This window comes from Balaenoptera physalus (assembly GCF_965194825.1).
Source record: "Balaenoptera physalus genome assembly, chromosome: 2".
NCBI classification, from domain to species: domain Eukaryota; kingdom Metazoa; phylum Chordata; class Mammalia; order Artiodactyla; family Balaenopteridae; genus Balaenoptera; species Balaenoptera physalus.
In genome coordinates, this window is record NC_138883.1 from 83,580,604 (window position 1) to 83,607,796 (window position 27,193).

Sequence of the window (27,193 nt, forward strand, 5' to 3'; positions counted from 1 at the left end):
ACCACAGTGTTCACTGCAGCACTATTTACAATAGCCAGGACATGGAAGCAACCAAAGTGTCCATTGACAGATGAATGGATAAAGAAGATGTGGCACATACATGCAATGGAATATTACTCAGCCATAAAATAGGAATGAAATTGAGTTATTTGTAGTGAGGTGGATGGACCTAGAGTCTGTCATACAGAGTGAAGTAAGACAGAAAGAGAAAAACAAATACCATATGCTAACACATATATACGGAATCTAAAAAAAAAAAAAAAATGGTTCTGAAGAACCTAGGGGCAGGACAAGAATAAAGACACAGACATAGAGAATGGACTTGAGGACACGGGGAGTGGGAAGGGTAAGCTGGGACGAAGTGAGGGAGTGGCATGGCCGTATGTACACTACCAAATGTAAATTAGATAGCTAGTGGGAAGCAGCCGCATAGCACAGGGAGATCAGCTAAGTGCTTTGTGACCACCTAGAGGGGTGGGATAGGGAGGGAGACGCAAGAGGGAGGGGATATGGGGATATATGTATACGTATAGCTGATTCACTTTGTTATACAGCAGAAACTAACACAACATTGTAAAGCAATTATACTCCAATAAAGATGTTTAAAAAACAAAAACAAAAACACCAGCCAAAGCCTTCACGTTCCTGGGTGTCAATGTTTCCTATTCATTTCATTGTCTTAGTCTTAATAAAAAGAAATAAAAATGAAAAAAAAAAAAGTTAAATGCTTGTCTATCCTATGACTCAGCAGTTCCACTCCTGTGAATCTATCCAAGAGAAATGAAAATGTACGACTCAAACTTTGTATATGAATGTTCAGAGCAGCTTCATGCACAGAGGCAAATGCCCACCGAGACAAGAATGATAAACTGTCATGAACATCTGATGCAAGCTGGGACAATTACTCTTTCTCCTTGACCTCTGTCTTGTGGTTAGGTTTAGTCAATGAGAGGGGAGGAGTGTTAGGAGATTGGAGCGCAGGAAGAAGAAGAGTTTGGGGTATCTTCCCCTTCCCCTCACTGCTTTGGCATTATGGTTTGGGCAACAATGTATCCCTGAGGTGCCCATTAAGGGGATTTTTCTTAGATTCAACTGAATATTCATGTTCAAAGGCAAACAGAGGCCACACTTGGAGCCAGTCTACTCAGAAGGATGTAAGACAGGAAACACAGCAGAGCAGTGTCAGGTATCCCTCTTCAGTGGTAGTTTTTGTTGCAGTCCATGTCATAACTGTATAGGTACAAGGGGCAAGGAAGCTACCCTGGAAGATTCTTCTACCACAGCTCTAGCTCTCCCTAAGCTCCAATACACTTTTTCTTCTCCCTACCCACTGTTGCTAGTCCTAAGTGTCCCAACATCTCTTACTGGCTCCTTTAAATCTGTAAATAGTTCCTTCATCTCATTATCTTCAAAATCCAAGTTGGGTGTTTTTTCTGTTCCTTGCCCAGAACTCCAACTGGTATACTGTGTATGTATGTGTGTATGTTCATGCACCTGTACAGAAATAGACTGGAAGGAAATTTAACCTGATGGTAAAAACCTTGATGATTTTATCTTATTTTTCTTAGATGTTTTGGTATTTCCTGAATTTCTACAGTAAACATGTAATGATTTCATAAACATAGAAGGTCATTTCTTATATTTAAGAAAACAAAAAATTATTCTGGGCTTCCCTGGTGGCGCAGTGGTTGAGAATCTGCCTGCTAATGCAGGGGACACGGGTTCGAGCCCTGGTCTGGGAAGATCCCACATGCCGCAGAGCAACTAGGCCCGTGAGCCACAACTACTGAGCCTGCGTGTCTGGAGCCTGTGCTCCGCAACAAGAGAGGCCACGACAGTGAGAGGCCCGCACACCGCGATGAAGAGTGGCCCCCGCTTGCTGCAACTAGAGAAAGCCCTAGCACAGAAACGAAGACCCAACATAGTAATCAATCAATCAATAAAATCTTAAAAAAAAAAAAATTATTCTACCAAGGCTATTTTCATTCTGCTTTGACAATGTGACTCTCTGTACCCAAAAGATACTGGCCTAAAGGTTAGATTTTAGCCCCAGTTCTGCTGGTATAAGCAGCTGGGTACTTTTGAGCAAGTCACTTTTTCTTTCTGGGTCTCAATTTCTTCTAAGAAAGTTTCTGTCAACTCTGAAAGCTTATGAGTCTGCAATTCTCCACAATTAAATCCAAGGATATATAACGTCTTTCCTCAATCTCAGTCTCTGATAGCATAACCATATAGTACAAATATTTGAAGGACAGCATGTGATGAAAATAGAGGCCAAGAGGGAGCAAGAAAAGGCAATCACTGGTTCTGGCAAAGATTGCTCATTGGTACATTCAAGAAGCTCCGTGGTGCCAGGAGAGGTTGTATTGTCACGTCAAAGTGCCAATCAGTACCATCTGTTTTCCTGATCAGCAGAAGAATCTTGATTTCCTCTGGTAGGAAGTTCTGAGCAGATTCTCTGACCATCCATATTGTTTATATATTTCTGAGTCATACAGAAATGCTTTCATTCAGTTAAAGTAAAATTCAGTTCAGTAAAAGCTCTCCATGATATGCATAGAATATCTAAGGAGCGACAAGAAGAGAACAGACCTTGAGGTCAAGAGGTATTTGTTGATTTGACTAATTGATTGCCGAGGGATTCTAAGTTCATCCTTAAAAAAATATCTGTGGTGTTGACTGAGCCAACAGGTGTCTTTGAAGCTAAGTAAACTCATTTCTAAAAGCCAAATACAGAGGAAATTACTCATGCTTCCATAAGTTGTCTGATATGAAAATAAGGCATGAGTTAAGGGCCAGAAAAACACAAACCTGCCTAAATAAAGCCAGCGTGCCCTGTGTTTTCAAGCTAACGGTATACTTCTCCATAGGCTACTGCTATTTCCTGTCATCAGATTCATCATCTGCCTGGCGGTACTAAAAGTAAAGAAAAAAATCTTTCAGCCAGATTGTTTTTATCATTTTGAAATACTTCCATGAAATGAAAGAAACATTGACTACACAGGAGGCTTAACATAGAAAAACCAAGAAATATAAACAAAAACTTCAGAGTAATCTGTAAAAAATAGGTGGCAAGAAGAATTCCCCAGATTTAGTTGGGAACGTTTGCCAGGTTAGCATCAGAGGCAAGGACGTCTGAAGTAACTTCCTGTCTGTTCCTCAATTCAGAAATCCATGCTCTTGTGGCATACTTCTATAGTTTTTTGAAATCAACAGATGGTCAAGAAGATTTCTGTGCTTGTGACTAGCATACATAAAAGAGGCCTCAGTTCCTGCCCTTGACCAGCATAGTAAGTAATCTGAGGTCAAGTGAACGGAATGGCCATTATTGGAACTCTACAAACCCCTGAACTCAATAGTAAAACATCTTTCAAGATTACATGTCAAACCATGTTTTATGTTTCCTCAAGTTTAGCTAACGTTGAAACAAGAGACCAAAACACAGTTAATTGTTGGTTGGTATTCTCTTGGCAAGAAAAGAGATGAATACACCTACAATTTTCCTCAAATGTTTGTTAATTTTTGTTGGTCTTACCAAATAGTATACAACTGAATCAATATTTTAAGAACAAGAAAATACACCAAGTGAGAAGGATTTTTATAGTCAATTAAACTAGTTGACTTAACAAAGAAATGCCTCATGACGATAAGAGCCATTTCTGAAGACTCTCTCCCAACCAGGAAAACAACATCTAATGATGAACTGGAATTCTAGATTTAGTAAGACTGATTGCATGAAAGATGAATAAATTACATTTCTTTATAAGAGCCAAACTGAATAGAATGTATTATTGAATCCAGTTGCTAAGGATTTAAGAAACTGAGTGCTTACATAACTCCTATATCTTGGATATTTCTGGCGAAAGCTGGAATCTAACACAGCTGCAAATAAGAAATACGGTAACTAAATTATAGAACATCACTCAATTTTATGGTGGGATTTACAATACGCGGAAAGAACTACCTGATTTGTTGGAGGGTTAGGGGATGGATACAGAAAGGTATGCACAGTTAAACCACAGATCCTAAGGAAAAAATTGCTTCAATTAGTTCTCTTTCGCTAAGATGAAATGAAAATAAAAAGCAGATGTAAAACTGCAACCACATGACATTACTCACATTACAGCAATAGCAGTAACATGCCATTCTTTCTTCTGAATGTGACCACATGCTTTGTTTTACGCTAAAGAAATCAGATATGTAAAAGCCAAATGCTGCTTTTGAAACATCGCTATGAAGTTAAGAGCGAGGGCACCTCATAAGAACATTGTAATCAGCAAGCTCATAAGGAAAAGACTTCTTATCTGCCGCTTTCACAACAACCAATACTTCCTTAATCTGAGTCACCTCTCTGGAGTCCCTCAAATTATTCTGACTCAGGTACGTTTATCATCCCAGGCTTACGTGCCTACTAGTTTATCATCTTACAGTTGCCATAGTCAGGTAAGTCAGAAAGCCTACACATTTCCACTTGTTTGGGAAACTATTTTCTTGACCAAAATTTTAAAACTTCCAAAGGAATATTTAAAATATCACTCCTTCATTATATAACCTTTCCTTTCTCTGTGCTCCCCCAGCATATGTTTTCTGTACTTCTCATAAAATCAGTTCCCATATTGTGGTACTTCTGGTTTCCTGGTATGGTCGGTCATGGCACAAGCTGGTCTATGTTTACATCCTATCCTCCAGTATCCTATGAGCTGCTTTCAGGTCAGAGGTGAAGCCACATATTAATCTGGATACTCGACATCAACCACCACACCATCTCTTGTGAAATAAGCAGGCATTCAAAGATATTCTGATGACCTGTGCAGGGGCTGGGCAACTTACATAAATGCATGAAGTAGGCCCATGTATTGTAGGCAATACAATATGGTGTGAAGGATGGCATAGCAAGCTGGAGAATTTGTGCTCCAAAGAAAGCAGCAGTTGCTACTTAGCTCAATCCTGTAGTTTGCCAAGCAAGGCTTCAAGCCTAATTTGCCAGATGTTCTAATTTTTCAAAAAAAACTAGAAATTTGGATTTTTATATGAGTTCACCCAATTTTTAAATGTTTGCTAAAAAAAAAACTGTAAACCCTAAGTGGTCTAAAGGAACCCTAACTGTGAACCCAATTTGCCCTGCAGACCGCCAGTTTTCAACCTCATGCTGTGTGATGGTAGCCTTCTCAGGGTCTCTGACCCCCTCTGCCTCACTCGCTGGTTTCTCTTCCTCCTCCTATCCCTCACTTGTAGAAATGAACTTTCTTGATATTCCTTCTGGATGTGCTTTCTCTCTCTCCTCTGAACCAGCACAGCACTTTGCTCATAGCCTTCTACTGTTCTTACCTATAATGTCTTGTACCACAGTTATCTATGTGTATTCTGTGTCTCTCATAAAGAAATAAGTTCCTTAAGTCACTTATTATAATAACGTCTTGGGTTGAGTTTGGAGTCAGATACCATGCTAAGTACTTTACACATATTAACTCATCTACACTTTAAAAGAACACTAATGAATAATATTATCATTACTGTTTTACAGATGCGGCAACTGGGGTTTGGAGTGCTTCTAATTAATGCCCAAGTCCTCAGAGCCAATAAGTGGAAGGGTCAGAACCTGAAGCGAGGCTGTCTGACTCCACAGTTCTATATGTGCCTGACACGTCGTTATTTATTTTTTTAACATCTTTATTGGAGTATAATTGCTTTACAATGGTGTGTTAGTTTCTGCTTTATAACAAAGTGAATCAGCTATACGTATACATATATCCCCATATCTCCTCCCTCTTGTGTCTCCCTCCCACCCTCCCTATCCCACCCCTCTAGGTTATCACAAAGCACGGAGCTGATCTCCCTGTGCTATGTGGCTGCTTCCCACTAGCTATCTATTTTACATTTGGTAGTGTATATACGGCCATGTCACTCTCTCACTTCGTCCCAGCTTACCCTTCCCACTCCCCGTGTCCTCAAGTCCACTCACTGCACCTGCATCTTTATTCCTGTCCTGCCCCTAGGTTCTTCAGAACCTTCTTTTTTTTTTTTTTTTTAGATTCCATACATATGTGTTAGCATATGGTATTTGTTTTTCTCTTTCTGACTTACTTCACTCTGTATGACAGACTCTAGGTCTATCCACCTCACTACAAATAACTCAATTTCATTTCTTTTTATGGCTCAGTAATATTCCATTGCATATATGTGCCACATCTTCTTTATCCATTCATCTGTTGATGGACACTTAGGTTGCTACTATGTCCTGGCTATTGTAAATACAGCTGCAATGAACATTGTGGTACATGACTCTTTTTGAATTATGGTTTACTCCGGGTATATGCCCCGTAGTGGGATTGCTGGGTCGTATGGTAGTTCCATTTTTAGTTTTTTAAGGAACCTCCATACTGTTCTCCATAGTGGCTGTATCAATTTATATTACCACCAACAGTGCAAGAGGTTTCCCTTTTCTCCACACCTTCTCCAGCATTTACTGTCTGTAGATTTTTTGATGATGGTCATTCTGACTGGTGAGAGGTGATACCTCATTGTAGTTTTGATTTGCATTTCTCTAATGATTAGTGATGTTGAGCATCCTTTCATGTGTTTGTTGGCAATCGGTATATCTTCTTTGGAGAAATGTCTATTTACGTCTTCTGCCCGTTTTTGGATTGGGTTGTTTGTTTTTTTGATATTGAGCTGCATGAGCTGCTTGTAAATTTTGGAGATTAATCCTTTGTCAGTTGCTTCATTTGCAAATATTTTCTCCCATTCTGAGGGTTGTATTATCGCCTTGTTTATGGTCTCCTTTGCTGTGCAAAAGCTTTTAAGTTTCATTAGGTTTCATTTGTTTATTTCTGTTTTTATTTCCATTTCTCTAGGAGGTGGGTCAAAAAGGATCTTGCTGTGATTTATGTCATAGAGTATTCTGCCTATGTTTTCCTCTAAGAGTTTGACAGTGTCTGGCCTTACATTTAGGTCCTTAATCCATTTTGAGGTTATTTTTGTGTACGGGGTTAGGGAGTGTTCTAATTTCATTCTTTTACATGTAGCTGTCCAATTTTCCCAGCACCACTTATTCAAGAGGCTGTCTTTTCTCCATTGTATATTCTTGCCTCCTTTATCAAAGATAAGGTGACCATATGTGCGTGGGTTTATCTCTGGGCTTTCTATCCTGTTCCATTGATCTACATTTCTGTTTTTGTGCCAGTACCATACTGTCTTGATTACTGCAGCTTTGTAGTACAGTCTGAAGTCCGGGAGCTTGATTCCTCCAGCTCCGCTTTTCTTTCTCAAGATTGCTTTGGCTATTCGGGATCTTTTGTGTTTCCATACAACTTGTGAAATTTTTGTTCTAGTTCTGTGGAAAATGCCATTGGTAGTTTGATAGGGATTGCATTGAATCTATAGATTGCTTTGGGTAGTCATTTTCACAATGTTGATTCTTCCAATCCAAGAACATGGTATATCTCTCCATCTGTTTGTATCATCTTTAATTTCTTTCATCAGTGTATTATAGTTTTCTGCATACAGGTCTTTTGTCTCCTTAGGTAGGTTTATTCCTTGGTATTTTATTCTTTTTGTGCAGTGGTAAATGGGAGTGTTTCCTTAATTTCTCTTTCAAGTTTTTCATCATTAGTGTACAGGAATGCAAGATATTTCTGTGCATTAACTTTGTATCCTGCTACTTTACCAAATTCATTGATTAGCTCTAGTAGTTTTCTGGTAGCATCTTTAGGATTCTCTATGTATAGTATCATGTCATCTGCAAACAGTGACAGTTTTATTTCTTCTTTTCCAATTTGGATTCCTTTTATTTCTTTTTCTCTCTGATTGATGTGGCTAAAACTTCCAAAACTATGTTGAATAATAGTGGCAAGAGTGGGCAACCTTCTCTTGTTCCTGATCTTTGAGGAAATGGTTTCAATTCTTCACCATTGAGAATGATGCTGGCTGTGGGTTTGTCATATATGGCCTTTATTACGTTGAGGTAAGTTCCCTCTATGCCTACTTTCTGGGGAGTTTTTATCATAAATGGGTGTTGAATTTTGTTGAAAGCTTTCTCTGCATCTATTGAGATGATCATATGATTTTTCTCTTTCAATTTGTTAATATGGTGTATCACATTGATTGATCTGCATATATTGAAGAATCCTTGCATTCCTGGGATAAACCCCACTCGATCATGGTGTATGAACCTTTAAATGTGCTGTTGGATTCTGTTTGCTAGTATTTTGTTGAGAAATTTTGCATCTATATTCATCAGTGGTATTGGTCTGTAGTTTTCTTTCTTTGTGACATCTTTGTCTGGTTTTGGTATCAGGGTGATGGTGGCCTCGTAGAATGAGTTTGGGAGGAACTCTGCTATATTGTGGAAGAGTTTGAGAAGGATAGGTGTTAGCTCTTCTCTAAATGTTTGATAGAATTCGCCTGTGAAGCCACTGACTCGTCTTTAAAAGCCCTACAATTCCCTGCATGCAGTGAGCACTTGATTAATATTTGTGGAATTGGCTGCTGAAAAACAAAAATTTATATTCCATTTAAAAGACATTCTTTCTAAGGGAGCATGGAGAAAAGCTACTGGTGAGTTAATGGTTTGCAGAAAGGTTAAAAATAAAAATAACATGACTATGCATTATGAATATTTGTGGTTCAGCAATAGACTGGAGGCCATTTGTCAACTGAATAGATATGCAGGGTTTATCCGAGATACTTTCAGTGTATTATTCAAAAAGAATTCCAATCCAAAAATAATATCAGGGGATAGCTTCAAGATGGCAGAGGAGTAAGACGTGGAGATCACCTTCCTCCCCAAAAATGCATCAAAAATACATCTACATGTGGAACAGCTCCTACAGAACACCTACTGAATGCTGGCAGAAGACCTCAGACTTGCCAAAAGGCAAGAAATTCCCTGCGTGCCTGGGTAGGGCAAAAGAAAAAAGAAAAAACAGAGACAAAAGAATAGGGACGGGACCTGCACCTCTGGGAAGGAGCTGTTAAGGAGGAAAAGTTTTCACACACTAGGAAGCCCCTTCACTGGCAGAGACGGGGGGTGGCGGGGGGGAAGCCTCAGAGCCATGGAGAAGAATGCAGCAACAGGGGTGCAGAGGGCGAAGTGGAGAGATTACCACACAGGGGATCGCTGCTGACCAGCACTCACCAGCCTGAGAGGCTTGTCTGCTCACCCGCTGGGGCAGGCAGCGTCTGAGAGCTGAGGCTTGGGCTTCGGAGGTCAGACCCCAGGGAGAGGACTGGGGTTGGCTGCGTGAATACAGCCTGAAGGGGGCTAGTGCACCCCAGCTAGCTGGGAGGGAGTCCAGGAAAATCTCTGGAACTGCCTAAGAGGCAAGAGACCATTGTTTCAGGGTGCACGAGGAGAGGGGATTCAGAGCACCGCCTAAACGAGCTCCAGAGACCGATGTGAGCCGCAGCTATCAGCGAGGACTCCAGAGACGGGCAGGAGACGCTAAGGCTGCTGCTGCAGCCACCAAGAAGCCTGTGTGCAAGCACAGCTCACTATGCACACTTCCCCCTCCCGGGAGCCTGTGCAGCCCGCCACTGCCAGAGTCCCGTGATCCAGGGACAACTTCCCCAGGAGAACACACGGTACGCCTCAGATTGTTGCAACGTCATGCTGGCCCTCTGCTGCCTCAGGCTCACCCCGCATTCAATACCCCTCCCTCCCCCCACGCCTGAGTGAGCCAGAGCCCCCTAATCAGCTGCTACTTTAACCCCGTCCTGTCTGGGCAGAGAACAGATGCCTTCAGGCGACCTACACTCACAGGCGGGGCCAAATCCAAAGCTGAATCCCAGGAGCTGGGCGAACAAAGAAGAGAAGGGGAAATCTCTCCTGGCAGCCTCAGGGGCAGCGGATTAAATCTCCACAATCAAATTGACGTACCCTGCTTCTGTGGAATACCTGAAGAGATAACAAATCATCCCAAAACTGAGGCGGTGGACTTTGGGGGCAACTGTAGACTTGCGGTTGGCTTTCTGCATCTAATTTCTTTCTGGTTTTATGTTTATCTTAGTTTAGTATTTACAGCTTACTATCACTGGTACATTAGTTTATTGATTTGGCTGCTCTCTTCCTTTTTTTTTAATATATATATTTTTTTCCTTTTTCTCCTGTTGTGAATGTGTATCTGTACGCTTCTTTGTGTGATTTTGTCTGTATAGCTTTGCCTTTACCATTTGTCCTAGGGTTCTGTCTGTCTGTTTTGTTTGTTTGTTTGCTTGTTTTACTATAGTTTTTAGCACTTGTAATCATTGGTGGATTTATTTCTTGGTTTGGTTGCTCTCTCTTCCTTTTTTTTTAAATTACTTTTTATTCTTTATTTTTAATAATTTTTTTATTTTTTATTTTAATAACTTTATTTTTTATTTTTCTCTTTCTTTCTTTCTTTCTTTTTCTCCCTTTTCTTTTGAGCCGTGTGGCTGACAGAGTCTGGTGCTCCAGCCAGGTGTCAGGCCTGAGCCTCTGAGGTGGGAGAGGCAACTTCAGGACATTGGTCCACCAGAGACCTCCCAGTCCCACGTAATATCAAACGGCAAAAGCTTTCTCAGAGATCTCCATCTCCATGCTAAGACCCAGCTTCACTCAACGACCAGCAAGCTACAGTGCTGGACGCCCTACGTCAAACAAGTAGCAAGACAGGAACACTACCCCACCCATTAGCAGAGAGGCTGCCTAAAATCAAACTAAGTTCACAGACACCTCAAAACACACCACCAGACACGGTCCTGCCCACCAGAAAAACAAGATCCAGCCTCATCCACCAGAACACAGGCACGAGTACCCTCCACCAGTAAGCCTACACAACCCACTGAACCAACCTTACCCACTGGGCGCAGACACCAAAAACAACGGGAACTACAAACCTGAAGCCTGCGAAAAGGAGACCCCAAACACAGTAAGTTAAGCAAAATGAGAAGACAGAGAAATACACAGCAGATGACGGAGCAAGGAAAAACCCACCAGACCAAACAAATGAAGAGGAAATAGGCAGTCTACCTGAAAAAGAATTCAGAGTAATGATAGTAAAGATGATCCAAAATCTTGGAAATAGAATGGAGAAAATACAAGAAATGTTTAACAAGGACCTAGAAGAACTAAAGAGCAAACAAACAATGATGAACAACACAATAAATGAAATTAAAAATACTCTAGAAGGGATCAATAGCAGAATAACTGAGGCAGAAGAACGGATAAGTGACCTGGAAGATAAAATAGTGGAAGTAACTACCACAGAGCAAAATAAAGAAAAAAGAATGAAAAGAATGGAGGACAGTCTCAGAGACTTCTGGGACAACATTAAATGCACCAACATTCGAATTATAGGGGTCCCAGGAGAAGAAGAGAAAAAGAAAGGGACTGAGATTATAGTTGAAAACTTCCCTATTATGGGAAAGGAAATAGTCAATCAAGTCCAGGAAGCGCAGACCGTCCCATACAGGATAAATTCAAGGAGAAACACGCCAAGACACATATTAATCAAACTATCAAAAATTTAATACAAAGAAAAAATATTAAAAGCAGCAAGGGAAAAACAACAAATAACATACAACGGAATCCCCACAAGGTTAACAGCTGATCTTTCAGCAGAAACTCTGCAACCAGAAGGGAGTGGCAGGACATATTTAAAGTGACAAAAGAGAAAAACCTACAGCCAAGATTACTCTATCCAGCAAAGATCTCATTCAGATTTGACAGAGAAATTAAAACCTTTACAGACAAGCAAAAGCTAAGAGAATTCAGTACCACCAAACCAGCTTTACAACAAATGCTAAAGGAAATTCTCTAGGCAGGAAACAAAAGAGAAGGAAAAGACCTACAATAACAAACCCAAAACAATTAAGAAGATGGTAATAGGAACCTACATATCGATAATTACCTTAAATGTAAATGGATTAAATGCTCCAACCAATAGACATAGACTGGCTGAATGGATACAAAAACAAGACCCGTATATATGCTCTTTACAGGAGACCCACTTCAGACCTAGGGACACATACACACTGAAAGTGAGGGGATGGAAAAAGATATTCCATGCAAATGGAAATCAAAAGAAAGTTGGAGTAGCAATTCTCATATCAGACAAAATAGACTTTAAAACAAAGACCATTACAAGAGACAAAGAAGGACACTACACAATGATCAAGGGATCAATTCAAGAAGAAGATATAACAATTGTAAATATTTATGCACCCCACACAGGAGCACCTCAATAGGAAAGGCAAATACTAACAGCCATAAAAGGGGAAATCGACAGTAACACAATCATGGTAGGGGACTTTAACACCCCACTTCCACCAATGGACAGATCATCCAAAATGAAAATAAATAAGGAAACACAAGCTTTAAATGATACATTAAACAAGATGGACTTAATTGATATTTATAGGACATTCCATCCAAAAACAACAGAATACACTTTTTTCTCAAGTGCTCATGGAACATTCTCCAGGATAGATCATATCTTGGGTCACAAGTCAAGCCTTGGTAAATTTAAGAAAATTGAAATCGTATCACGTATCTTTTCTGACCACAATGCTATGCAACTAGATATCAATTACAGGAAAAAATCTGTAAAGAATACAAACACATGGAGGATAAACAATACACTACTTAATAACCAAGAGATCACTGAGGAAATCAAAAGATACCTAGAAACAAATGACAATGAAAACACGATGACCCAAAACCTATGGCATGCAGCAAAAGCAGTTCTAAGAGGGAAGTTTATAGTAATACAATCCTACCTCAAGAAACAAGAAACATCTCAAATAAACAACCTAACCTTACACCTAAAGCAATTAGAGAAAGAAGAACAAAATAACCCCAAAGTTAGCAGAAGGAAAGAAATCATAAAGATCAGATCAGAAATAAATGAAAAAGAAATGAAGGAAACGATAGCAACAACCAATAAAACTAAAAGCTGGTTCTTTGAGAAGATAAACAAAATTGATAAACCATTAGCCAGACTCATCAAGAAAAAAAGGGAGAAGACTCAAATCAACAGAATTAGAAATGAAAAAGGAGAAGTAACAACTGACACTGCAGAAATACAAAGGATCATGAGAGATTACTACAAGCAACTCTATGCCAATAAAATGGACAACCTGGAAGAAATGGACAAATTCTTAGAAATGCACAACCTTCTGAGACTGAACCAGGAAGAAATAGAAATTATGAACAGACCAATCACAAGCACTGAAATTGAAACTGTGGTTAAAAATCTTCCAACAAACAAAAGCCCAGGACCAGATGGCTTCACAGGTGAATTCTATCAAACATTTAGAGAAGAGCTAACACCTATCCTTCTCAAACTCTTCCAAAATATAGCAGAGGGAGGAACACTCCCAAACTCATTCTATGAGGCCACCATCACCCTGATACCAAAACCAGACAAAGATACTACAAAAAAAGAAAATTACAGACCAATATCACTGATGAATATAGATGCAAAAATCCTCAACAAAATACTAGCAAACAGAATCTAACAGCACATTTAAAGGACCATACACCATAATCGAGTGGGGTTTATCCCAGGAATGCAAGGATTCTTCAATATACACAAATCAATTAATGTGATACACCATATTAACAAATTGAAGGAGAAAAACCATATGATCATCTCAATAGATGCAGAGAAAGCTTTCAACAAAATTCAACACCCATTTATGATAAAAACCCTCCAGAAAGTAGGCATAGAGGGAACTTACCTCAACATAATAAAGGCCATATATTACAAATCCACAGCCAACATCGTCCTCAATGGTGAAAAACTGAAACCATTTCCAGTAAGATCAGGAACAAGACAAGGTTGCCCACTCTCACCATTATTATTCAACATAGTTTTGGAAGTTTTAGCCACATCAATCAGAGAAGAAAAAGAAATAAAAGGAATCCAAATCGGAAAAGAAGAAGTAAAGTTGTCACTGTTTGCAGATGACATGATACTATACATAGAGAATCCTAAAGATGCTACCAGAAAACTATTAGAGCTAATCAATGAATTTGGTAAAGTAGCAGGATACAAAATTAATGCACAGAAATCTCTTGCATTCCTGTACACTAATGATGAAAAATCTGAAAGTGATTTTTCAGATCACTTTTGAAACCATTTCTTGCAATAGTTTCAAAAATCTGAAACCATTGCAACAAAAAGAATAAAATACCTAGGAATAAACTTACCTAAGGAGACAAAAGACCTGTATGCAGAAAATTATAAGACACTGATGAAAGAGAGAGGATACAAATAGATGGAGAGATATACCATGTTCTTGGATTGGAAAAGTCAACACTGTGAAAATGACTATACTACCCAAAGCAATCTACAGATTCAATGCAGTCCCTATCAAACTACCAATGGCATTTTTCACAGAACTAGAACAAAAAATTTCACAGTTTGTATGGAAACACAAAAGACCCCGAATAGCCAAAGCAATCTTGAGAAAGAAAAATGGAGCTGGAGGAATCAGGCTCCCTGACTTCAGACTATACTACAAAGCTACAGTAATCAAGACAGTATGGTACTGGCACAAAAAAAGACACACACATATGGTCACCTTATCTTTGATAAAGGAGGCAAGAATATACAATGGAGAAAAGACAGCCTCTTCAATAAGTGGCACTGGGAAAGCTGGACAGCTACATGTAAAAGAATGAAATTAGAACACTCCTTAACACCATACACAAAAGTAAACTCAAAATGGATTAAAGACCTAAATGTACGCCAGACACTATCAAACTCTTAGAGGAAAACTCAGGCAGAACACTCTATGACATAAATCACAGCAAGATCCTTTTTGACCCACCTCCTGGAGAAATGGAAATAAAAACAAAAATAAACAAATGGGACCTAAGGAAACTTAAAAGCTTTTGCACAGGAAAGGAAACTATAAACAAGACGAAAAGACAACCCTCAGAATGGGAGAAAATATTTGCAAATGAAGCAACTGACAAAGGATTAATCTCCAAAATTTACAAGCAGCTCATGCAGCTCAATATCCAAAAAACAAACAACCCAATTCAAAAACGGGCAGAAGACCTAAATAGACATTTCTCCAAAGAAGATATACAGATTGCCAACAAACACATGAAAGGATGCTCAACATCACTAATCATTAGAGAAATGCAAATCAAAACTACAGTGAGGTATCACCTCACACCGGTCACAATGGCCATCATCAAAAAATTTACAAACAATTAATGCTGGAGAGGGTGTGGAGAAAAGGGAACCCTCTTGCACTGTTGGTGGGAATGTAAATTGATACAGCCACTATGGAGTACAGTATGGAGGTTCCCTTAAAAACTAAAAATAGAACTCATACGACCCAGCAATCCCACTACTGGGCATATACCCGGAGAAAACCATAATTCAAAAAGAGTCATGTACCACAATGTTCATTGCCACTCTATTTACAATAGCCAGGACATGGAAGCAACCTAACTGTTCATCGACAGATGAATGGATAAAGAAGATGTGGCACATATATACAATGGAATATTACTCAGCCATAAAAAGAAACAAAATTGAGTTATTTGTAGTGAGGTGGGTGGATCTAGAGTCTGTCATACAGATTGAAGTAAGTCAGAAAGAGAAAAACAAATACTGTATGCTAACACAAATATATGGAATCTAAAAAAAATGGTTCTGAAGAACCTAGGGGCAGGACAGGAATAAAGACGCAGATGTACAGAATGGACTTGAGGACTCGGGAAGGGGGAAGGGTAAGCTGGGACGAAGTGAGAGAGTGGCATGGACATATATACACTACCAAATGTAAAATAGATAGCTAGTAGGAAGCAGCCACATAGCATAGGGAGATCAGCTCGGTGCTTTGTGACCACCTAGAGGGGTGGGATAGGAAGGGTGGGAGGGAGATGCAAGAGGGAGGAGATATGGGAATATATGTTTTTGTATAGCTGATTCACTTTGTTATACAGCAGAAACTAACACACCATTGTAAAGCAATATACTCCAATAAAGATGTTAAAAAATAATAATAATAATATCCGTAAAATAATTTGCCATGTTTTCATTTTTGGCTTGAAAATTCAATGTGCAATGCTGGTTTTAGTTAGAAATGAGGAAATGCCAACAGGAAATTGAATGAAACCTCAAAATATACTCTTTTTTGCATACAAGAAGCACTAATTATTTCTTTTCAACAACTATGATGTTACATTTCTGTTTCTGCAGCCAGTGGGAGTCCCAAAATGCAGTTTTCTCTTTTCTCTAAATATACTGTTTCACACAAAAATATATAATATCAGTATGTAACAACAACTAAGTAATGTACTGGTTTTCCCTTTTATTATTTTTTAAATATTTTATTTAAACCATAAATGTGAACTCTGAAAATGTGACGTAGATGACAATGACCACAGTCATACTTCATCTGAAGTCCTAATGGCTAAACAAATCTCTAAATTCTCAGTCTCTCTTTCAGGAATAACATTTGATGGTCATGAAAAAGACATTTTCTATCTTTAGGACCATTATCCAGCTTTGAGATCTCAGCGACCCTTGATATCTAACAACAATAACAACAACAACAACAAAAATCAGCTGTAACACAAAAAGAACAAAGAATATCCCTGAACAATTTTACTCCCCCATCTTCGCTTCCTCCTTTTGGGAAGTGGCACCCAGTAACATAAATAAACTAGCAGCATACCTGTTGATGTGTCCAAGTCCTGGGGTATATTTGGGTAGGGACGGAAATTCCAATTCTCTGTCTTCCAAGAACTCTGATCCCAATCCAGAAAATGGTGGTTCCCACTACCACCATATTGCTGTGTAAAGGGCTCAGAGGCAGCTCTGCCTGGCCCTTAGGAACATAATTTAAGGAAGCTGCGATGGCTCCGTAAGGTTCCATCACGACCAAACTTTCTTTGGAACATCTTAACACTGCTCCTTTCCCCTGAAGTACCTTCAACTGACCCAAAGCCAGATCCCTAATCTTCAATTGACAGGTTGGAGAAAAGACTGACTATAAAGCGGAATTATTACCTATAGACTACTGATATTATTTAAATCTTCTTAAAAACCAGGAAAATCACATGCATCTAATATTGTACAGAAAATGATTTGGTGATATGTTTACAAAACTGGTAGAGGGTTAGTGGAATAACAAAAGACCAGCCATTTTCTCTTCAGGCAAAAACTACCACCCAACCCCAAACTAGATCCCACGAAGTACTGAAATATAAGGGGGAGAAAGGAATTTTACTGCTCCAAAGCTGTAGTTACCCTTCCGTTTTTCTTCACTCTCTGTTAGCTTTGTAAAAGAATATTTGAGGCAACTGTCAAGAAAGGAAACATACTCATTTCAAAGTTCTCACAGGAGACAAGTTATCAACAGAGTGAGCTTCACTGCTTGCTAGTAAATCAAAGGAGCTAGAAGAATGTGCCAGAGTAAGGGACAGGTGACTGCCATTGCTAACACCTAGAACCAAAGGAACAAAGAGAAGTAAAGCTCTCAAAGGACTAAGCAGTGCTGTATCTATTCTCTTCCCTCTCCTCTCTCCTGATCACGATCAAGAATTAGCTTATACCATAAAGATATAACAATATTAAAATAAGTATTTCACCCCATCTCAGCAAGTTACCAACTGAAAAAAAAAATGAATAGAAAGTGGAAATCAGCAAAGGAAAATAGACACTGTTGTAGAAATCACTATCACTGCAGTTGCAGTCACGGAAAAGGCAATTGGGAAGAAACCTCTTTAGTTAACAAGCAGATTGCCATATTATGTGAACTAGCTTTAGCACACATAAACCTGAACAGCCTATGGGCTCTTGAGTTAAACATACATCATCATTCTGATGTTCAGGTCTTGGAGAAGAGCTGGAAATTGTTGGGTAAATGGCAGAAAGTTCTTGGAGTTTTGTATCAATTTCAGCAAGCTGCTGATGCTGGGTGACTGCAGGTGTGTATCCTTCTCCCGGGACCAGCCAGCCAGACTGATCTCCCTAAAAGGAAACAAGGGTCACCAGGTCATTCTTATGCTACATTTTTTTTCCAAAATATACCTTTCAGACCACTACATCAGTGCTCCTCACAAAAACAAATAAAAAGCAAAACAAAACAAATATAAAAAAAGAACAGAATTAACTTGGGATAGTGCAAGAAAAAAAGTTAAATAGTTTAAGGATTCATTATCTGCCAACTCTGCGTAAAGTATCTGCTTACATTTTGTGGGCGTTCTACCCTACGGAATAACTCTCTTAGCCTCACAGTCTGGGTCTCATAACATTCTCATTTCTCCACTCTGAAAAAAGTGGTTTGTGACATGCTGAATAAGGAAGAAATCATGTTTACCCTATAACAGACATGTTATTTTCAAAATTTGTCCCTGAAAAGTAACATAGACTCGGTTGTTTGGGTTTCATGATCATAAATGGTCATCTAGGGACTTCCCTGGTGGTCCTGTGGCTAAGACTCCACACTCCCAATGCAGGGGGCCCAGGTTCAATCTCTGGTCAGGGAACTAGATCCCACATGCCGCAACTAAAGATCCCACGTGCCACAACTTAGACCCGATGCAGCCGAATAAATAATATTTGAAAAAAAAACTGGTCATCTAACTCATTATTGAACTAACATTAGTTCCTTAACAGGTTAAAAGCCATTCATAACATTCATTCAAAAACCTCGTACTGAGTGCCCGCTATGGGGAGGCATTACCCTGAGCACTGGTGATTCAATATGAATCTCACACGTTCCTGCCCTCAGGAGTTCTCAGTCTCTTGACAGCAAAGATTTTAACAAGGTGTGAAAAGTGTTGGTAAACCCAGGGCTCCATGGGGACCAGGGAGGGTCAACTAACCTCTGTTAACAGGAAGGGGCAAGGAGAAAACGTGTTTGGAGAGTGCTTCCTAAAGGAAATAATCTTAGTAGCATCTTAGAGAAACAACACAATCGGCTGTGCACTTTAAAACTGGAGCAGGTGAGGGTGAGACTGGAGGCAGAAAATCCAGTTAAAAAGCAAAAGCCGTAGCCTACAAGAAAAGTGATGAGTGCCTGAACTCGGAATGTTTCCTGGGAATGAAGCACACAGGACCAATTCCAGAGATACTTAGGAAGCAGAGTTTACAGAATCTGGAGACAATTTGATGGAAGAATGAAGGGAGGAGTAAGGATCGAGGATAAAAACCAAATTCCTGATTTTATCAGCTAGGGGGATGGTGGTCATAAGGACCAAACTAGCGAATACCAGAGATGTGCTAGGTTTGAGGAGGAAAATGATGATGAATTCTGTTTGAGGCCTTCTGATATTCACAGATGTCCCTAGGATATCCATAGATTATGTGAGGTAGTTAAATATGTTTGTCTGAAGTTCAAGATAGAGACCTGGATTGGAAATAAGTATTTTGGACTCACCCATCATTCTATAATGGTTCAAACCCTTAGACCATGGGAATGGGTGAGGTCACAAAGGGAAGCATGTAGCACAAGGACAGAAGAATCATGAAGAACACTAAGAATAAAGGGGCAGATGGAGGGCAACACACACTTTGGTTTCATGACTCTAATACCAGGGATCAAACCCTAAGTGGTAACCAGAAGAAGTACGTGCAAAAACTTATGCAGAAAGACTTACACTGTCTCTTCCTGGCCCCAGCATCCAATCTCCCTTTCTGCTTCAGTGAAACCAAATACTGCATGAGTCTCTCTAGGGAACAGGTACCCACGAGACACTCCTTCTCCCTACCTACTGGCATCAAGAAGACAAGCAAATGACCTAGATTCAGCCAATCAGAAGGGAACACCCTGGACTTTGACTCTTGAGGGGGAGAGAGAGAGAGAGAGAGAGAGATTCAAAGATGCAGGGAAAGTGGGGAAGTGATTAATGGTGACAGCAGTAGCAGTAAGGATCCAGTGTTGATAGCAGTGAAGGTGGCAGCAGTGATCATTATCAGGAGTGTCTGGTGGCCTCGGTGCAGCCCCTAAACAGACTGATTCTCAGGAGTTTCTAGGGCCATTTTTCTGCCTACCTTGATATCTGCGTGGTTTACAAGCCTGGTCCTCCGAACTTCCCACTGTGTCTGTGAGCTACTCAAGTCTTCCAATAAATTTGTTTTCTGTTTTTTTAACCAAAATCTGCCTCTGTTTCTTGCAACCTAGAACCCTGACTAAAATGTTTTTTGCCATGTTACTTACAAAAAAGAGTAACTGCAAAAAGCCCAAATGTCTGAAAATAGGGAGAAAGTGAGACTATACTATATCCATATAAGGATATGATACAGTAATAAACATTTTAAATATACTTGCAAGTTGGCATATGAAAGTTATATATAATTATTTTTTAAAATACCTAACTACTCACAAATACGAAACTCTGATTAATTTTCCCTAAATAAAAGTGATATAAATACTGTATGACCTAAAAGAGAAATAAAGAATCAGACAAAAAAAAAAAAACTATGGAATCAATGACTAAATATTGGTTAATAAATTTTAAATTCTTGTTTGAATGGAATTCTTTTTTAATGACACTGGAGGTAAAAGAACATGGCAGATTAAATTCAACAGAAATTTAAATGTTTCACGCTTTATGCTGTTACAGAAGGAAATTATGTGTAACATGTAGTAGATGGCGTGTTTCTGGCTAGACTTGCAATGTGTAGGAGTCTTGTCTCCCTAAGACAGAACCCAGGAAATGCTCTGCACCACCCTGCTTTACAGCTAGGGTTCACACCAGTAATGAGGGTCCACAATCAGACTCACCCATTCAATACTGATTTAGACGTGAGTAATTTAAGATCTGATGCAAAATCCATTTTGTTGGGAAGGGTGACAGTAGAGGCTTCCAGCGTTGGGGAGAGCCATTAGTTGCAAGTATGAGTTCCCTACCTAGAAGGAAATCTTTTAAAAATTCTACCTATCTTAGAGAAATTTAAGAGAATATTACATCCATACAGTCAAACGTACCACTGTAAGGAACAACCAGCGGGCATGAGTTCTGTGGAATTCAAACATAATTATCATGTTAGTCATCCTCTTTACGTTGGATCTGTCAGAGAAGAAGTGGCGGACCACTCCATAAAGAAATGGGCACACAGACGCTTGAAAGACTACAGCAAATGTGAAGCGAGGCAAGAAGTTTCGTACAGTTTGAGAAAAACAGTAGATCGGTCCCTTCCTCAAAGTGTTCCTAAATGCTTCCTGCCACATTCACATCTTCCTCCACTAAATCTCTATTCCAACATGTGCCACCACCTATTGGCTTCATAGAATCTCCGTATAAAATCTCCCACATCAGGTAATAAGAAAGGACACTTTCTCCTCAGAGAACTTACAGAAAGAACTCTCAGCAAATATTAGTTTAAAAACAATAGTAACTGTAAAAATAACAACAATCTCAAAAGAGGGCTGCATAGCTAAGTAGCAGAATAGAGATGTTTGAAACCCAACTAGGAAAACCGTAAAATGAACTTACATGAGCAAAATGACAAAAAAGATAAAGATTATGAGAAAAACATTTTAAGACCTGGAGGAGAGATCCAGGAGATTCTATACCCACCTATGGGCTGGTACACTGACTGACCTAGTCCTTTTCCAATCTCTTCCTTTCTTGCCTTCCTCTGCTACAAAAAAAGAGAAAATGAAATACTCGAATCCCCAGTCTCGCTTGCAGAGCTGTATGAAACAAATGACTACGTGACAGCTTGGCCAGTGAGATGCAGGTGGAAGTCGTGGGGACACCACATCTTCCCAAAGGAAAAGGCAAAACTTCAGAGGAGTCTCTTTTCTCCTTCCCCTTCCCCCTTTCTTTCTGCCTGGAAAATTAACACATTACATACAGATATAGCAGCAATCCTGCACACCTAAAAACAAAACCACACTACAAACATAGGTCAAGAAGACCAAAAGACATTAGCTACTTATACCTGGATTTCTTGTTACTGAAAAAAATAAATAAACTTCTTGCTGAAGTCACTGTTTATAAAGTTTTCTGTTACCTGAAGTCAATCCCATTCCCAACTGATATCCCACTTTATAGGAAGCCCAAAAGGAAAGAAAAAGAGAGGATAGAAGGGAAGAAATAAGATAATTTTCTGCACAGAAGAAAGACTTGAACCTTCAGATAAAAAGGGCCTACCTACAAGGTACCATGCAGGAACAAAAATGTTTTTAAAGACACACATAAAATACGTTCTGATAAAATTTGTGAACTAAAAAATAAAGAGAAAATCCTATATGCTTCCAGAAAGAAAGGATTTTGCATGTAGGATTTAGCTACCACCATTTGAAGCTATCATTCAAATGAGGGAAAAATAAATTTTTGAATAGGCAAACACTCAAAAACTTATCTACACACCATCATTATTTCAGGGAAATTTTTTTTTAACTCCAGAAGAATAACTCAGGAAAAATGATTTGTACAAATAAACAATTAGTTGAGCTTAAATACACAGGTAATGACGTGATTTAAAAATTTGGCTACTATTCAGAAAGATTCCTAAAATATAAGAAGCATACTGTTTTTAAAAGGAAAAACTTCTGGGCTTCCCTGGTGGTGCAGTGGTTAGGAATCTGCCTGTCAATGCAAGGGACACAGGTTCGAGCCCTGGCCCGGGAGGATCCCACATGCCATGGAGCAACTAAGCCCGTGCACCACAGCTGCTGCACCTGAGCTCTAGAGCCCACAAGCCACAACTACTGAGCCCACATGCCACAACTACTGAAACCTGTGCGCCTAGAGCCCGTGCTCCGCAACAAGAGAAGCCACCGCAATGAGAAGCCCATGCATCACAACAAAGAGTAGCCCCCGCTCACCACAGCTAGAGAAAGCCCACACGCAGCAACGAAGACCCAACACAGGCATAAATAAATAAATAAATAAATTTATTAAATAAATAAAGGGAAAAACTTCTAACATCCTGGAACTAAAATTCTAGGTGATTTCAATACATTCTGGAGGAGAGGAAATGGAAGAAGAGGGAAATAAAAGCATACCAAAGATCCTGTCCTGTTAAGATACAAGATTTTTAATTTTATTTATTTATTTATTTGTTTATGGCTGTGTTGGGTCTTCGTTTCTGTGCGAGGGCTTTCTCTAGTTGTGGCAAGTGGGGGCCACTCTTCATCGGGGTGCGCGGGCCTCTCACTACCGTGGCCTCTCTTGTTGCGGAGCACAGGCTCCAGTCGCGCAGGCTCAGTAGTTGTGGCTCATGGGCCTAGTTGCTCCGCGGCATGTGGGATCTTCCCAGACCAGGGCTCGAACCCGTGTCCCCTGCATCGGCAGGCAGACTCTCAACCACTGTGCCACCAGGGAAGCCCAAGATATAAGATTTTAGAGACTAATTAATTATTGAAGAACCTCCAGAGAGGAATGCAGCCCCCTGCCAACACTGATCCTAGGCCAGTGAGACCACTTCAGGTTTCTCTCCAGAACTAGGGGGAAACTGAGGTGAAGAGAAATAACTTCCCAAGGTGACAGAACTGAGAAATGATGGATCCTGCGTTCTAGCCCGGGTGACAACAGACTGCCAAAGCCAGCACACACAACCACTCTCCGCTACCACCTGCAGTGTCTGGAGACTCCATTTCTACAGACCACAGTGTCAGCTGTGAATACATAACCTGGAGGAACATATACCAGTACAACACTGGCCTTTCCTGGAGTGGGAATGATGGAGGACTGTTATTTTTTTTCTTTTAATCTGAATTTCTAGCTTCTCTTGACAAACTGGAGGATCCAGGCAGCCCTGGGCGGGATTTCCACGCAGCAGCAGCCACGGACCGGCACGCTCTACCCCACTGGCTACAGATATTGCTGCACATGCTCTGCTTTTTACCCAGAGCAAAAACTACCCTCTGAACCTACATGTCTTAGGCTGGGTTCCCTAGATCTGGAACGTGAGGCAGAGATTCTTGTTTAAGTGACTTAGTGGGGGGATGCTTTCAGGATTAGGGGTGTGAGGGGAGCAGGCCAGGACGAGGGAACAAAGCTAGGCGAGGATGTGGTCTCAGCTGAAGACTGGGTGACCCCTGGGGAAGAGGTGGAGGACAAACTGCACGGCACAGCTAATCCCATCTCAAGGTGAGGGGACATGAGGGGAGGCAGGGGCTGCTGTCCTGGGCTGGTCAGCTCCCATTTAGCCCAGGGCAATTCTCCAGGGAAGGAGGCAGCTGTGCACCCTTGGCACAGGGCAGGGGGATGGATGCACACATGTGCCAGGTAAAAGGTATCTGGGCAGGGTGCCAGCAGCATTTACTACATCATCTCTATTAAACATAGGGGAATAAAAACTAGACGACAAGGCTAGAGCTTCAAGGCACACAGGAAAATGTATTTCTTTGTAGAAGTAAGAATATTACAGTAGCCAGGTCATGGAAGCAACCTAAATGCCCATCGACAGACAAATGGATAAAGAATTGTGGTACATATATACAATGGAATATTACTCAGCCATAAAAAGGAACGAAATTGAGCCATTTGTTGAGACATGGATGGACCTAGAGACTGTCATACAGAGTGAAGAAAGTCAGAAAGAGAAAAACAAATATCGTATATTAACGCATGTATGTGGAACCTAGAAAAATGGTACAGATGAACCGGTTTGCAGGGCAGAAGTTGAGACACAGATGTAGAGAACAAACATATGGACACCAAGGGGGGAACACCGCGGTGGGGTGGGGATGGTGGTGTGCTGAATTGGGCAATTGGTATTGACATGTATACACTGATATGTATAAAATTGATGACTAATAAGAACTTGCAGTATAAAAAAACAAACAAACAAACAAAAAAACAACTAATACTAAACTTTTTTGGGGTTATTTGTATGGAAATATGTTAATATAAATGTTTCAGACATTACATGAAATTCCTAAAACTCTTATATGTTCTGATATAATGGTATAAGTCATAATTCTAGTTATTACTTTAAAATGTATATCAAGAAAGAAAGAAAGAAAGAAAGAAAGAAAGAAAGAAAGAAAGAAAGAAAGAAAGAGAGAGAGAGAGGGAGGGAGGGAGAAAGAAAGAAAGAAAGAAAGAAAGAAAGAAAGAAAGAAAGAAAGAAAGAAAAAGAATATGGCTGTAAGTTTAGTATGCAAACAAGTGCAAACGCTGAGCCACTGCACTCCTTATGTGACCTGTCTGGGCCCTATAAATACCTGCATTCGCACCCTGGATTCATGCTTTTCCCCTCCTTAGACTCAGTCTGTGCTCGCCCCAGACTCTTCAGGGAACTAGATGCCCAGCGTTACCTGGGCAGGAGCAGGATGGTGCTCTTCAGGATTACTGAAGACTATGCTAAAATATCATGCAACCAGTTTAGGGATAATAAGAAATATCCAAAATAAAAGGATCCAGAGAAACACAATTCTATGTCATCAATGACCAAGCCCATCACATCACAGGCAGTGGTTATTATTGTGAAAGCCAATTGCAGTCACTCTTATAATGACATAGGAGAGTCAATAATGAATCGGCAAGAATAAACTGGAAAATTTAGATAAAAATAAATTTGTAAAACGGGATTTTTTAAAGTCAGAAATATTGCTCCATAATTTGAAAAATTACTATAAATTTAGGCTAATGGGTCAATAACATGATTAAAGAAATAAAAATTAAGAAGTGTAGAGCTTGTGGAATATCGGAGTTTACTTACCTCAGAACTGGACAGCCCCGAATCACTGTTATCCAAGTCCTTCAAAAGTTCAACCAGCCTTTTCTTCTCTCTGTCAATCATAACCACTGGTTGTCCTGAATTCTTGGCCAACTACAGAATGTATGAATGGAAAATATTAAATACTCAAAGCAATTCACAGTTCAGGAAAAATTAAAATGGGACCTGAGGCTTCTACAATACAGAAACACTAAGGTAAAATTTGTGAGATTAGGCATTTTCATTTGCTAGGTAATTTTACTTTATGCCAAATTTTTGATAGAGGTCCATTCTCCAAGCAAAGATATTCAACCATTTCAACAAACATTTTATTTAAAAAATAAAACATGGGCAGTTTGCAAACCTCTCTTTATATAATATGTATCAATGCAAAAACATATTTGCTGAGACATTTGGAAGGAATGTTACCACTTCCTTTGTGGCATATATTCACTAAATGAAACTGCTTTTAAATTTCAAGAATATCACATCAGGAGTTTAAATAAGATTCAGTTACTATTGTTAAAAGGGAAAAAGGGAAATATATGGTGGAGCTGCTGTCTGTGTCAGCAAGAACTTGGATATGAGGAAAACCTTACTGCTCTTGGAAAATTAAACACTAAATCAACATACAATGAGCCAGCGCAAAGAGACAGAGCAAGCTGGAGAAGGTCTCCTTCAGATCATACGAAAATGGAGCACAGAAAAATCGAGAGTCCCAGAGGTCAGTCCTGACAGCAGCAGGCTGACCCATGAATCCAGTCTGCCTAGAAAAGATGTGCTAATTGTGGAAAAAGCATCAGGCTTGAACTATGAAGAATTATTTAACTCTCTCCTCTTAATACTTCATATTCACCAGTGTAGCTTTCTAGTGACTTAACTGCCTGAGTGGTTTGCCATGAGCCTTCTGTCCACCATATTTACATTTCTTGCTATAAATTAATTCGCATTCTGGTCTAACACAGGAGTTCCTGTGCCCTTAGTTAGTCGAAGTCTGCCTTAAGGACAAACCAAGTGAGACCGCAGGGCCTGTAAGACCAAGGTTGAGCCCCTAAATCAGGGAGCTAATCAGAGCAAGAGACAAGTGAGGGGCTGCCAGGAAGCTCAGCTGGAGTTGGGCGGAAGGGGCAGGGACAGTGGGCAGACAACCAGCTGGCCTCTCCAACTCTGCCAGGAGAATTTTCCATTCAAATTTCTAAATGCACCAGTTATAAAATCAGTCTCATTATTTTAATAAAACAATTTTAAATTGATTTTAAATATGCAATTTAAAATCTGGGAAACACTGTCCAAAACTATTTTCTAAATAAGTGTTTTTCAAACTGCAGGAACCAGATTCATTTCTGCATAATGAAACAAATGTAATAAGTTGCAGCTAGCAATTGTAAAAGGGGTAGGATGGGATAGAATAGGATAGGATGGAGTAGAAAATAGTGAAGTTAAGTACTGGCTCATAAAACTTTTCTATCAGTTATATATAGTGTTTCAATTACATACACGTGCATCATGGTCAAAAAAAATATTTAAAGACAATGAACACAACTATTTCCATGCTTGCAGCTCATTTCATCCCACATTCTGGC

At 39.8% G+C, this 27,193-nt stretch overlaps 1 protein-coding gene and 1 long non-coding RNA gene across 11 annotated transcripts in view; one reads left to right on the forward strand and one right to left on the reverse strand.

Annotated features, from left to right (window-relative positions):
- FSIP1 (fibrous sheath interacting protein 1) overlaps positions 1-27,193 on the reverse strand; it is a 210,588-nt gene that overhangs the window by 134,760 nt on the left and 48,635 nt on the right. For all 10 annotated transcript variants that reach the window (XR_014257859.1, XM_082443074.1, XM_082443073.1 and 7 more), the window contains 2 exons: positions 25,614-25,724; positions 17,802-17,960 (listed from right to left, as the gene is read on the reverse strand). Coding sequence is in view for 9 of the 10 variants with exons in the window: in XM_082443074.1 (XP_082299200.1) it covers positions 17,802-17,960; positions 25,614-25,724 (270 nt within the window). In the remaining variant the exon portion in view is untranslated. The remainder of the gene's footprint in view (positions 1-17,801; positions 17,961-25,613; positions 25,725-27,193) is intronic.
- LOC309651138 lies at positions 21,520-24,652 on the forward strand. Its single transcript, XR_014257942.1, has 2 exons — positions 21,520-22,965; positions 23,272-24,652. It is a non-coding gene; the product is annotated as an uncharacterized lncRNA (long non-coding RNA).